Source organism: Tamandua tetradactyla, chromosome 17, assembly GCF_023851605.1.
Source record: "Tamandua tetradactyla isolate mTamTet1 chromosome 17, mTamTet1.pri, whole genome shotgun sequence".
In the NCBI taxonomy this organism is placed as follows: Eukaryota; Metazoa; Chordata; class Mammalia; order Pilosa; family Myrmecophagidae; genus Tamandua; species Tamandua tetradactyla.
This window is the reverse complement of record NC_135343.1, coordinates 26,239,538-26,254,462: the sequence shown is the minus strand read 5'-3', so window position 1 is coordinate 26,254,462 and position 14,925 is coordinate 26,239,538. Positions and strand designations below refer to the sequence as shown.

The 14,925-nt window shown below is 33.0% G+C and overlaps 1 protein-coding gene across 2 annotated transcripts in view; it reads left to right on the top strand.

Moving 5' to 3' along the window:
* The window catches only part of PSME4 (proteasome activator subunit 4), a 92,437-nt gene that overhangs the window by 11,451 nt on the left and 66,061 nt on the right, over positions 1 to 14,925 (top strand). Inside the window, exons 2-5 of one of the 2 annotated variants that reach the window (XM_077134220.1) lie at positions 2,102 to 2,242; positions 2,838 to 2,954; positions 10,381 to 10,446; positions 12,574 to 12,618. In XM_077134220.1, coding sequence (XP_076990335.1) covers positions 2,102 to 2,242; positions 2,838 to 2,954; positions 10,381 to 10,446; positions 12,574 to 12,618 — 369 coding nt within the window. The remainder of the gene's footprint in view (positions 1 to 2,101; positions 2,243 to 2,837; positions 2,955 to 10,380; positions 10,447 to 12,573; positions 12,619 to 14,925) is intronic. The other variant, XM_077134221.1, reaches the window with a different exon arrangement.

Here is a 14,925-nt window from a genome sequence, read left to right as displayed (position 1 = left end):
TTTGTAGTTTTATTTCTCTAATAAGGATCTAAGGAAGTTTACTAACCATATGGAATAGTTGGCATTGAATTAATAAACTTCCTTTTATAGTATTAAAATTTGGGGTTTGCAAATTTTATAGCTTATCTATCTTCCCTTAACTTGTTACATTAAACATACTGTTGCCTGTTAACTGCAGTAAAAGTAATGGGCTGTAGCTATTACTTTAGTGGCTTAGAGCAGTATTTCTCCCATTTTTTCCACAAAAATATTCCTAACCATTAGGGAAAGTGAGTTGTATAACCCCTGGGGCATCTGGAGTTCTGGCAAGGCCTAGAGCAGCCACCTGAATGCAAGAAATATTCTTTGGCCTCTTTTGTTTTATCTTTGTAAGAATGCTATTTAAAAAAAGCAAGAAAGAACAATTGTGCCAATTTTTAGGGATAGGCTTTGTTTTCATTTAAGAATACAACTTAAACAATTCTCATTTTTGCCCCTAAATTTGGAATGACTGAGGTAGACTTCACGAGTCTGTGCTGTTTATTCCATGGTTTTGGCACCCTGAGTCAGGATCTTTGTCTTCATTAATCCATTTGCTTTATCATCCCAGAGTGGAAGAAACTGTCACAGTAACGACTGGCAGTCAGAACAAGATTCCAGGTTTCCCTTGTTCTGCTCCTTATACTATCAGCCTCATATTCCTAAAGCAAGGTCATGAGTTTATAATTCTTACGTGGGCCAGTCAGATAATAGATTGAGCATCATCTACAGCCATCCTTCCTACTACCTAAAATACCTTGAAATGATAGAAAAAAGTCAAAGCTAAATAAATTCAGAAGAGCCCGAGAAAATGCAAGAGTGCTCTTAGTGGGATTTTGAGGTATTTCTGGAGGATAGAGAAGTATTTAGGTACCCTCACTTTAGAAGTGAAGCATACGTTTAATTTGCTCTTTGCTTTTTTTTTTTTTTTTTTAAGGAAAGACAGAGAGAAGGAAGGAAGGATAGAAGGAAGGAAGGAAGGAAGAAAGGGAAACATCTTTAAACATTTTCTTGTTTTATTGTATTTTGTTTTTCCGTTTTTTGTTACATGGGCTGGGGCCGGGAATCGAACCGAGGTCCTCCGGCATAGCAGGCAAGCACTTTGCCCGCTGAGCCACCGCGGCCCGCCCTGCTCTTTGCTTTTGAGGGTGGAGACGTGCTAAATATCATACCAGGAATATTAGTGTTAAATTTTCTGTTGACTTGGTATACTTAATTGTGGGTAAAATGACCCTTCTCAAAGGGATTTATGATTTTAAGTATCAAGTAATTTGTACTAAATAAATTTTGGATTAGCTACACCTGAATCTTTAAAAATGGTAGAATTAGTCATTCATTTTGGAATAACTTTTCCATAAATTTGATTATAGTTGATGGTTTTTCTTTCTTTTTATTTGATTTTTTTTTTTTTGCCCTGCCCTGCTACCCTTGATGGTTTTTTAATATATTATTTTTTGTTTAGGAAAAAAAATGTAAAATACTCTTTCCTGAAGTAACTTTATGATTTAAGTCTTGGAAGTAAATAGTACAAGTTACATAACTTGCTGTATTGTTTCAGGATTATCAGTAAATTATATACATTCTTAAAAGGTCTTTATAGCTAATAGAGTGAACTTCCTTATCTGTACTCTTGTTCTATTTACTTTTTTTTTCTGTTTACTTTTAATTATATTGTGATATGCTGTTTTGAGTAGTTTCAGGAGGTTATAAGTAGATCATTGTCTTGAATGGGCATTTATTTAATGAAGGAAGGAAGTAGAGGAGCTGTTTTTTTAGGCTACTTACAATGAAGATCCAGTTAAGAACATACAATAAGAAAGCAGTGTTTAATTAGTCATTATTAAATGATGATGATAATTCAGTTATCATTATAAGCCTTTTGTTATTAATATACTTATAAATTAATTACTTATTTGGGAATCCCTTGCTTAAATACACAAACAGTAATTCTTTGCTGCATTATTTTGAGATTGGATACAAAATGATGATAATGAGTATAAAATCCTTGACAGAAAAAAAATTTGAAATTAGGGTTTCAGCATATATGTCTTTAAAGGTAGATATATCTGTTTGTCTCTTGCAGATATATACGACTTTATGGGAGAAAATTTAGCAAAGAAGATCATGTTCTTTTTATCAAGTTATTGTATGAGCTGGTATCAATTCCGAAACTGGAAATCAGTATGATGCAAGGCTTTGCCCGGCTCTTGATCAATCTGTTAAAGTAAGTCAATTTCTTATAATTCCTATAATTTGCTATAATTTCTGCTGAGGTTTTTGTTTTATTTTTAGGTTTTGGAAAGGAAATAAGTAAATGTTCTTTGATAGGAATACCAAGTCCCAAATTGCCAGTTTGGAAAAAGATTGCAGAAAACATTATATTTTATGTAATATATATATTAATTAACCTTTTGATTAAAATTTAATTAAATCTCCATGAAGCTTTCTCTTCTTTAATGCACGTTGAACTTTGTGTGATCTGATTGTTTCATATATGCCAATTCTAATTCCTTTAAGATGGGGAGCATGTATTCTTTTGATTATTCCAAAGTATCAAGTGCAATACTGAAACATTACTCCATAATGGAAGCACAAATGTAAATGCCCCTTTTTACCTGGTGCTTTTTGAGGTTTGAGCAGCAGCAAGAATCTGGGCATTAAATTCCTATTATTTCTGCCAATGCATAGCTGGGGATGAAGAAAAACAAAGTCCACTGAGATAAACAGCATTTTAACAATGTCCTCCTTGTGTAGTATGTATGCATAAAATACAGACATGGCTGCACACACATTCACTTGTATTTACTTTTTTTATTTAGGAAAAAAGAACTTCTCTCAAGAGATGATTTAGAGTTACCTTGGAGACCACTTTATGACATGGTGGAAAGAATATTATATTCCAAAACAGAGCACCTGGGATTAAATTGGTTTCCTAAGTAAGTATTTCCATTTAAAGTACTTCTTTGAGACACTTGGAATTTGTAGGGGATTGAGCATGATTGAAAAATATTGGGTTTATTTGAAATAAGTAAGTAAATACACATTTTAATATACCCATTTCTATATAATTTGACTCCTAAAGTAATTTATTGCCCCTTTTGAACTGTATCTGTTGCTGCATTTCCCAAGACTTTCCCACTAAGGTTTCTCTAACAGGTACATCATCAAATTGGCAAGAAAAGCAAGAGATTTTTGTTTGAAATCTTGTATTTTGTCATTAGAAGTTATGCACGTTTGTCATTCTTCTCTATAATATATCTGCATGTATTTTAATTATTTAGATAAAATTAATGCTTCAGGGAAAGGAGCTTTGCATATTACAGAGAGCACCTGCACATAGCCGTTGAAGAAGCATCAGTCTCAGTGATTAACTGTTCTTAGAGTACAGTCTTTTCAAATGCATCTAAACCTTATTTCCTAGTGGTGTTTAGTATATGAATCTCTTGCTGATTATTGGCTTCTTACACAAAGATTTTCACTATCCAAGATGTCTAGTTATGTTTTATATTTTGGATTTTACAGAGTACAATGCAATTATCTTTAGTTTAATAGTGATTTTGGACTTAATTATAAAGTATCATTTCTCCCTGTTAAAAGTGGTTCTGTCCAGTTGTAATCTAGCTTTAAATGGCATCATATCTCTGCATGTTAGGCTTAATATGCATTGAAATCATTTGTGACTGAGGGTTTTTTAGGACATTTTTTTCTTTAGTTTTTAACAGCTTTTTCTTATTATCTAAAGTCTTTTGTCATAGACATATGTGCTCATTTTCTGAGGAGTGCCATTTTATACACTTATTTTTTTTCCTTTTCTTCTTTTGTAATTTAAGTCTTAAAAATTTTTTTTTTCCTCTGGTTTATCTTTTTAATGCCCTCTCATCATAAGGCATGTTTTCATTATTGTAGGCTCCAAGTTCAGTTCAACCAATCCACGAATCTTTATAGTTACTTAGGGCAGTCAGCAATCAATGCTATATTTTTACCATGGAATTTTAAAAAATTGTTTAAGGTAGTAGACTTTAAAAGTTTTTCAGGTCATAAATAAATGGAGAATAGTGAAATGAAGTGATCCTACACTTAGGCCCTCCTTAGTTTTGGACAGTGTACACAGAGAAAGTGGTTAGAAGTCATATATTTCTTGTGGGTTTCATTTATTACAAAGAGGAAGCCAATCTGAACCATAAAAATACAAAATTAATCATGAACCAAATGGTACAATGTGCAAATAGCTTTTTACGAATATTTGTTAAGACAACCCAAAGCTTAATATAAAAGCCTTGTCATAAAGATTACCTTTGAGTTTAATTTCTGCTGGTGGGAGAATGGCATGAACTGGATTAGCTGAACCTTTTAAAAATATGAACCTAGTGAATTTTTACTGGAATCGCCATTTCATAGATTCAAGGCATCTTTGAACTGTGTTCAAAATTAATTATCTTTCTGAAATTTTCCTGACTGATTTTTTACGCTGCTTCTGAAAATCTTTGGTAAATTATGGGGGATTGAAGATATGTTTTTCAGGGATTCCTTTATTTGCTATTTCATAATGAAGCATCATCATGCTTTTGTCTTAACAGATATACTTTTGCAATGGCAGCCACTTTAAGTTTTGTGTGGTTATTAATAAATATCCAAGACTTTTCTTTTCAGTGATAGCAGCTTTTTTTCCTGGAAATTTTCTGTTAATGCCTCTATCAGTTAGTGCTTATTAATCCTCCCCTGTATCTTGATATGCTTACCATATTCTTTAAGTGTCACATCATCCTTGGCTATTGTGGAAACCTTCCTCCTTGGAAGCTGCCCCATGACTGCTTTTGGTCTTTTAAAGAGAGAATATGTCTTTGCAGAAATCTTTGCTATATTTAAAGTAACGCTGCTAACTTAAACAGCTTCAGCCCCTCTTTCCATGTTTTGTAATTATTCTGTAATGAAATTCATGAACAATATAATTTACCTATACTCAGTGAAAAAAATAAATGTAAATAATGTGTTAACAATAAGTAAAAATAATAGGGAAGTAGTTTATTATAAGATGTGTATTTCAAACATGCAGGCATCATTACACTAAGACAGTGTTGTATTCAGATATTTGCCTCTACTTATGAATAAATTTTGATTTAGAAGAGATCAAAACACATCTGCATAAGAAGTACAAGAAGATGAAAGAACAGCAATATGTGTGGACATCAAAATAAAAACTAGTGCTAGGAAAAAGAATAATTGACCAGACTTACTTAAATATGATAAGAGAGAAAAATAGCTTCAATTTCACACTCCCTTACTGAGGTATTCTTGTAGGTGAGCTGGCTTTATTTATAACATAGTATCAAAATAATTCCTTATGAAATGATGTGGGGTGAAGTAGTTACACAATATCACAAAAACATTCATTTTTTTAGTGTCAGTACATGTGAAAGCAATAGAGGCAAAGGATGAATTGGGATCAGAAGCAAGCATAAATGAAGCCATAGAGAATGTGGCCAAGTAGACTTCTAAGGAGACTATCAGAATCAGAGTAAGATTGCAAACTAGCAACACCCAAATAAAGTCAATGTATAATTGTTTTTTGTTGCATGGGCAGGCACCGGGAATCGAACCCAGGTCTCGGCATGGCAGGCGAGAACTCTGCCTGCTGAGCCACTGTGGCCTGCCCCAATGTAAAATTTTAACAATATAAATTGCTTTTTTAAAAAAATACTTTTTTTGAGAAATTTTCACACACATAAAATCCAACCATATTATAATCAGTGATATTGAAGACATTTTATAAAAAAGTGAAGAACTATATCCACATGACCTTGGTTCCTGTGTAGCCACTAGGCTTTTGTTCATAAATAGGTATCTGTTGCATGATGTAGAGGGTTTACTTAAAATAAACTGTTTCATAAAAGGAAGGTGGGGTTTGAAAGCTGAACCACTGAAATTTAGGGGGACACCTATGAATATTATTTAAGGTCCTGTAAGTGAGAATATTCCATATGTATAAAAGGGTAAACATGCATACTAAAACTTTTTATATAGAATGTAATTATACCTTTGAGTACAGTCACTGAAACTTGTTTGATGTTAGAATTACTTTAGAACAATAGAAATGATTGGAATGTCAGCTCAGTCTTTTCCCTTTACAGTAAGGTGGGGATGTACCTATGCCATTTAACTTGGATGCCCAGCTGGGCCGGAACCTAGTTGTTCTAATTTCCACTCTACTATTCTTCCTCTGTACTAGTGCTCAAACTTTCTACCTCACACCTCCTTTCCCTTCCCTAAGGCTCAGATGTTCACTGAAAACAGCCAGTATGAGTAATTTATTCGAAGTTTACCCTTTTATTATAAACATTCATATAGCATTTTATTGTAAACATTCATATCTGTATTAGGTTTGTTAAGAATATCTTTGTAAGTAGAAAATTCTCTTTATATCTTTGACTAAAATTGATGCTTTACGAAGATAAGCCCTATTGATCCAGTGGCTTAGTAGTCCCGGCACAGGGCTCAATACCTACCATACAGGTTACCCATTGCAAAGGGTAACTGTTTTTATGGCCTTTTTCCCCCAGTGATCATATGATGTGATATTTTGAAGGGAACAGAAATAATACTGGGAATTTGGGACTACTTTTGAGAGGGCTCTTTCTTGGAGTGAGGCTGTGCTGTATATAGGACAAAATTAAAAACCTAGTGCTTCTGTAAAATTTTTTTAATTGCATTTAAAACTTTTTCAGGACTGTCTTTTGAAATTTTCTCTAATTTTCTATCATTCTTTTACTGTTGTCATATATTTATCTCTCTTTTCGAAGGGAGAAACTATTAACCTTCTTTCCATTCAGGTCTCAGTTGAGTATAGTTATAAAAATTCAGCCTTGAAAGATTTTCAAATTTTGTGGTTCTTTGACTTCCTTCATCACACTTCAGAACTGCTTGCTTTGATTTTATACGGCAGAGAAATCTAATAATCTTGGTTATTTTGCAGAAATGTTAAAGAAACCATTTAGGAAACCAAACAACATTACTTTTTCTTCCTTGTTTTCAGAGTTATCTCTATCCATTGAATTTCTAAGAGGAAATAATTTTTAAAATTTTTATTTACTGTCTTCTTTCTAAGTTCTATTTAGCACAGCAAGTAAGCAAGAGTTTTAAACTTGTGCAGTCAAAAGATCAAATTATGACTTTTTTGGGAAATATTTAACTTAAAAAAACATTATAAAGAGCCTTTTTTTTTGGCACATTAACTCATTTAAAAAACACTCTGAGCTTGGTTGATGCTATTATCATTTTTACTGATGAAGAAACAGAGACACAGGACCTTTTTCCACAGGCATCCCATCAGACTGATATTTTGTAGAATGCCTTTTAGGATGTATTAATTTTTGGGAAAATGTCTACTGTGGCATTCAAAGCTTTTGATGTCCAGCTTCATACCCCTCCACACTTCTCTGTGGCCACTCTAGAGCTCTCTTACTTTTGGAGTTGGTATTCCATTTTCAGTGTTTTTATCTTAGATGTATTCTGACACATTTTGAAACAGTTTTGTCAGCTGACTGTATGTCTCTAATGTGTTCATACTATTTTTAGAATTACTATTTTTAAAATAAAAAGTGAACCTTGCTTCATTTGTTAACTATTTGGCTTTCCAATCTTAAACTAAACTCATGTGCTTTATGTGTTTATCTTTACCATAACCTCTGCTTAGAGTGCCATGCATTTCAGTATGATCTTTAAAACTGACACTTGTTTGGAGCAATAATTATCAAACTTTCTTTTCCCTCCCCTTTCCTTGCCCTTTTTTTCCCTTGCATTCCAATATCCCCATTTTCTCCTCTCCCTTCCCCTCTCTCCACCCTTCCTCTCTACTTTCCTCCATTCTTTGTGTCTTTTTTTTTTGCTTCCAATGCAAAAGACACTTTTTACTCTCCTCATCTGTTTCTACTTTCTATTAGGAAGAGAATTTGTGGGGTTTCTTATTTAATAGGAAAATCAAAATGAAGTGGAGTAAAAAAAAAAATGAAGTGGAGTTAAGTGTGTAGTTGTGAACTCTCTGCTAGCAACAAAAGGATTTCCTTTTGTTTACTTTAAAGAGAAGCATATAAGCTTTATGGAAGTTTTATTTCATCAGTTGTTTGGTGTTTCATATCGTTAAAGTTTACATTTTTGGATTGTGAATAGTTTGGGCCTAGATAACTCTTTTATTTTAAAAAAATATCTGTTGTCCTTTATTGTTCTAAGAGAATATTCTTTCATTATACTCACATTTTTCCTATTACTATACCTCTGGTAAAATTTGGTATTTCCCTTTGCTGGTACTTGTGTTTTTAGAGTATTTATTTCTCTGTTGATGTTTGAAAGGACCATTTGAGTTGGTGCCCTAATCCTTAAGATGCAGTTAAAGCTACAGTTTTTGTGTTTATTTTTCCACATGTTCTTGACTTCTGTTTGAAGTTTCCTGGCACATGGTCACATTTCTGAACATAAGTTACTGCCAGAAGCTCACGAGTGATCTCTAGCTACAGAATTTAATATGGTAATGAAAGGATGAAAGTAATTTCTCTAGGATCTGTTGGAATTTGAAATTTTTTTTACAGTTTTTTTAAATAACTACAATAATTTTTAATATTGTATTTAGTGAACATTCTGTTTGCTTTGTTTTTTAAATATTCTACTTTTACTTAGAAATTAGAAGCTAAGTATTTGATTTTTATTAATGACTGTAATAGTAAATGTTTTTTTACAAAAATTGTCTCTGTGCTATAGTGCTCTTTCTTAAAAGTGATATTTTTTAAGCAATTAAAAAAATAGTTCAGGGCGGGCCACAGTGGCTCAGCAGGCAGAGTTATCGCCTGCCATGCTGGAGACTCGGGTTTGATTGCTGGTGCCTGCCCATTCAAAAGAAAAAAAAAGCAGTTCAAATTGATTAGGCTTGTCATCACCAAAAGCAATTACATGTACTCTTTTCACTTAAGCAGTAAGGATTATTAAGATTTCTTAAACTTTGCCTTAGAGATATACCTTTTTTCTTTAAGTAGTTTTAATGAAAAACTAATATTAATGCTGTATCATGAATACAGCATTAAGTCATGAATATGTTGCATTTTATTTATACACCTTCCTTATGATGAAATTATCTTGATCCTAATTATGTGTGAAGTGGTTGTGAAAAATGAACTTTTGCTAGTTTAGCTGAACAATAATTAGATTTGAAAGATAAGCTATAAGATGGATATTTGGCTAATTAATTTTGGATTATTTAGAAAGTAAGTAAAACTGAGTTCAGGATGATATATTTAGTACTTGCTTAAGAAAAAAAGCACCATGTAAACAGTTATTATTAAGTTATAAACAAGTTAAGGCAGATGTGTACAGAGTGTGCCAAAGTTACAGTTTCCTGGTTCATTTATGAAAAAGCAAATATAATTATTCAGGAGTTAAATTTAGTTCAAGAATTCTCAGGTGAAGCAGAAAACACTTCTGGCTCTGGGCAGCCCACTTTTTTTCAGTCTGAATGTATCATTTGATGTATGTTTTTCTGATTTAGAAGTGAATTTTATCCAGATAGATAGGTAAGCCCCAGTACTTCTATAAGTACTGTACTTATAGAAACTATAGTACAGTACTTTAGTAACTGGAGTAACCGGAGACTAAGGCCATTGACCTCTCCCTGCTATATGTTTGTCATTTACTTTATTAATGCCATCATAAGAAAATTGAGGTCCACAGAGGGAAGTTTATACAGTCATTGGTAGAAATTGGGATAAGAACTCAGTTTTCTGACACTTTCTACCCTGATGGAATGACGTTTAGGAGAGGAATTATATTAAAGCAAAATAAGCATAAAATTTCAGTTCTTAAAAGAATTGAAGATATGATTTAGGTTTTTTTGCCAGGTAAAAATAAATATACCTAATATTTACCGTGCTTAATTCTGGGCCAGATAACTGCTTTGCATAATTTATCTCATTTAATTTCTATAACAGACCTATGAGAGGTAGGTATTATTATTCTTCATATAGATGAAGAAACTGAGGTTACAGTATTGCACTACCAGTAAGTAGTGGAGCTGGTATCAAATCCATATCTGTCTGACTCCAGGACCAAGCTGTGCACTATTACATTTTATAGTATGGCTCTCTTTTCTATTTAACATGCCTTTTCTAAGAAGAAATAGTGTGTGAGTAAACCCATCCACAAAGTGTAGTCACTCTTTAGATCCCTTTTGACTTTTTTTTAGTAGTGTTCTGAATTATCACTTTAGTGTTAAAAATTTCCAGCAATTGGAAAAGTATGTAGTGATTACTCACTACTTCTAAAAATTAGTGAAATATGGTCTAGTAGCATCTAGCCTTAACCTTTTATTTTATTTTTAAACAGAAACATTGTTCCCTTCATCTTGAGAGATTACAAGAATCACAAAAGGTCACTATACAGATATCACAGGTCAGAGAGATTGTACCCTTTCCTGGATAAAGAGCATAAGTCCAATGGTACAGGCCTTTTATGTAAGGGTGGGATTGTAATTGACTTTATTTAGATGAACCGAATCACATTCCCACATACTGTAGTCCTCTGAGTGAAGCGATAGCTATCGAGGCTTATACCTATCCTCCTGCTCTTCTGAAGGGTGAAGGGAACTGGATTATTAGAGAAACCATGTAGATGTGCAGTCTTTATGACTTGCTTTCTACAATCATTTTTTACATTATTTGAAAGTTTGTTGGTAGAATAGGAAAGTTATTCAGTGGAAACAACAGGCTTTCTGTGTAGTACACTTTCTCAAACAAGTTGCTGCAGAACCTGAAAAATAAATGTAAAGTTAACGTTAACACAGAACATTAGAAACTGGTAGAGTTATGTATCTTCTGCATGTCTCCATGAATAGAAAGATGACTATTTTAGAATTTCTTTTTAAGGTCTGCATTTATAAATTGATATATTATTTAGTTGGAAAGTAGATGACTTTCTGTAAGCCATGCCTTTTAATTCTATAATTTATTTCTAAATGAGGTTCTTCAATCCAAAAAGAAGACCCAGGGATCTCTGTAGTTTGTTACCCTGACAGAAAACATTTGAGTATTGTAATTAAATAGATAATCATACAAATGAATAAATACTATATGAACATATATATAGCCTGGTTACAAGTACTTTGGAAAGGCCCAGAAGTAGAAATCACAGCTATGATCTCCAGGAGCTTAAATGTAGTTGAAGAGAAGTTTGCCACTTTTTTTATAGGGCAAATTTAGATGTTTTCTAAATTAAATTCTGTTTCTGAATTGCTTAGCTTTTTTTGTCAGAGAAAAAGAGCCTCTCTCTGACGTTCAGAGAAAATGCTCTCTGGCCATGGCCTTTTTTCCCATTTTAGAAGCAAACTTATTTCATGAGTTGTAGTCTAGTTTTCAATTTAGTTAATTTTTTTCTGGGTAGGTTTGACATTAAAGAGGATTCCTCCTACTCCAAGTAATGAGATAAAGGTTTTCTCTTTTGGTTATATAGTAAAATGGTTATTGTGCAGAGTTTTGCTTTATGTTATTCCTTGAAATTTCTTCATAGATTAGTTCTAAAGCTTTCACATAAGTTGGACAGACTTTTGGACTTAAGTAAAAAGTTCATGAAGTTTAATGAGGAAGTTTCAGGTGGAAACACTACCTGAAATTACCCTCCTTTTTCCATAATTCCTTTTTTTTTGAGATTTGGGGACTTGTGTTATTTTTATATGTATAAAGTATACTACAAATAGTTACAAATTTATTTTAAAGCTCCAGTTCATAATTACCCAGTACCCTTTTGTTTTGTTTGTTTGCATTTGACCTCTTTTGACTGTGCTGAAATGGTCTAGCTAATATTTTGAATATTCCATTATGGTCATGTGTGTTTAAACCAGTATACATTGACCTTTTTATTAAAACAAAAGTGTTAATTCTAAGTTCATATAAAATTTTTATCTTGGTGTTATGTTTCCACTTGAGGCACCTATAAGTTGGAAAATAAATCATAGCTTTTAGTGTTATTCACCTATCTTTGTAGCTGGTCTAAATAGTGGTTGCTCTTATTTGTTGGAAATTATCGCTGATAATAAAGTACCATAGAGGGTTATAGAACTCTCTTCAATTGGTTACAGAAAACTAATTTCTGACAGTAGCTGAATAGAAGCACACCGTATTTTGGTATGTCTGCTGTTTTATTTTTTGATATGAAAGCCCTTAAATGAAAATTAAAATTAGTCTTTGAAGTTTTAAGCTACTGAGCATACTTCATAAAATATTGATGTGTGGACATTGCTACCTTCTTTGTAAAGATTAAAATTATTTGCCCTTTTCCCAATGTAACATTTTCTTTCCTTTAACTCATAGCATAGAAAAACCAGTGTGAGGAAAAGTAGATGAAGGAGTTTAGCTAGTTAATTCTCTCAGTTCTGTCTCTGTAAAAGGGGCAGGATTAGTTATTTCATGATCCCAGATAATATCTAAATATATGAGCATATCTTGGAGATATTTATAAGTATAATTATATGTGTTTTTAAAATGCATCAATGTAATTTTACAAATGGCTTTTTCCTCCCCCCAGTTCTGTAGAAAATGTTCTCAAAACACTCGTGAAAAACTGCCGACCGTAAGTAGCTTTTCAATTTATAAAGAAACTTGTTGTTTCTGTGGGCTTTTTTCCATCTTTAGCATGCTTTGAAGAGGAAATTAAAGGTATAAATAGTCCTGGCCTTTTAGTCACTGAATACAACATATCATTTCTACGTCTTGAACACTGAATTTTTCAGATTTCATTTATGAGTAGAATTTTTAAGCGGTGTGAGTTTTAGCTACTCGTTATGAAGTGAGAATAGCATCACTTACTTACAATTATCTTTATTTGAAAGGGTTCCCTAGAATATTGGTGTTTGTTATTCACGTTAAACACATTTCCCAAAATGAGTATTTTAGGCATTGCATTAAAATATGAGCAATCACAATGTTTGTCCGTAAGTTTTTTTTCCTGTGTTTTCTTTTAGTAGAATATTCTGTTGCTAAAAGATGAATATGGATTTTATTTTAAGTAATTAAAGTCAAATTCTGTGTACTTATAATATCCAAAGTATGCACTCAGTGGTTCACAATATCATCATATAGTAAATTTATCATCATAATCGACTTTTTTCCTTTTTTGTAAAAAGTAACATATATACAAAACAATAAATTTCAAAGCACATCGCAGCAATTAGTTGTAGAACAGATTTCAGAGTTTGGTGTAAGTTACAATTCCACAATTTTAGGTTTTACTTCTAGCTCTAAGGTACAGGAGACTAGAAGAAATTATCAATATAATTACTCAGCAATGAAACTCATTTTTTAAACCCTATCTTCTCTGTATAACTCTACCATCACCTTTGATCTTTCTGTCCCACTCTTTAAGGGTATTTGGCCTATGTCCATTCTAAATTTTTCAGGTTGGAAGGGGCTGTCAATAATATGGGATAGAGGAATGGAACTAGTTAACGTTCTGGTGAGGCTGGCCCCTTTGCATTTCAGGACTTACCTGGTCCAGGGACCCATCTGGAGGTTGTAGGTTCTGGAAAGTTACCCTAGTGCATGGAACCTTTGTAGATATGTAACACCCTAGGTGTTTTTTGTTTTTTTTTTAATTTTAAATTTTTGAACTTTTTTAAATTGTGAAATATATATACAAAAAAGCAGTAAATTTCCAAGTACATTTTAACGACTAGTTAAAGAACAGATTTAAAAATTTGGTATGGGTTATAATTCCACGATTTTAATTTTTTCTTCTACTACAAGACACTAAAGACCAACAGAAATATCAATATAATACTTCAGCAGTTACGCGCATTCGTTAAATCCTATCTTCTCTATTATACTCTGCCTTCTCTTTAAATAACGTATAACTAAAGGCAATAAATTTCAAAGTACATTTTAACAAGTAGTTAAAGATTTCAGAGTTGGGTATGGGTGACAATTCCATAATTTTAGGTTTTTATTTCTAGCTGCTTGCCCTAGGTGTTCTTTAGGGTTGGCAGAAATGGTTTTGGTGGGATTTGACAAGTTATGATAGGCAGCAATGTCTAACTAAAGCTTGTATAAGAGTAACCTCCAGAATATCCTCAATTTTATTTGAATTCTGTCAGCCACTGATACCTTATTTGTTATACTTCTTTTCCCCCTTTTTTTCATTATTTTTAAATTTATTTGTGTTTTTTGTTTTATTTTTCTATCTTTCCCCCCTTTTGGTCAGAATGGAATTATTGATACCATGGTGCCAGGGCCAGACTCTTTCCTGGGAGTCATCTCTCACACCTCTAGGGAGACTTTCACCCCTGGGTGTCATGTCCCATGAAGTGAGGAGGACAATGATTTCACTTGCAGAGTTGGGCTTAGAGAAAGAGAGAGAGGCCACATCTGAGCAACAAAAGCGGTCCTTTGGAAGGAACTCTTAGACATACCTTTAGGTAGGCTAAGCTTCTCCACTACATACAAAAGCTTCACAAGAGCAAGCCTCAAGATCAAGGGTTTGCCCTCTTGCTTTGGGTATTTCTAATGTTTGACATAGTATCAGGGGATTCCCCTGGTAGTAAAGTTTAATAGTTCCATATTTTTTAAAACCCCTTAAAGTGTACTTAATACTAAAGTGCATACATGCTTCAGATTTTAATTTTATCAATCTTTGTCTACCCCAGAAAATTCCTGCCCATTTTGTGGAATTGCAGGATATTAGAGCTGATAGAATTCTATCATCTAGCCCAGTTGCCTCTTTTATACAGGACTCTGGTCCAATGAAATTAAACAGCTTGTACAGAGGTACCTAGAATTCCTGGGCTAATGCTGTCTCTCACTTTATTAATAGTCTGGATTCTACTGACAAGATTCTTTCTTGCTACTATGACACAGTTCACATGTGTGGAGACATGCACACACA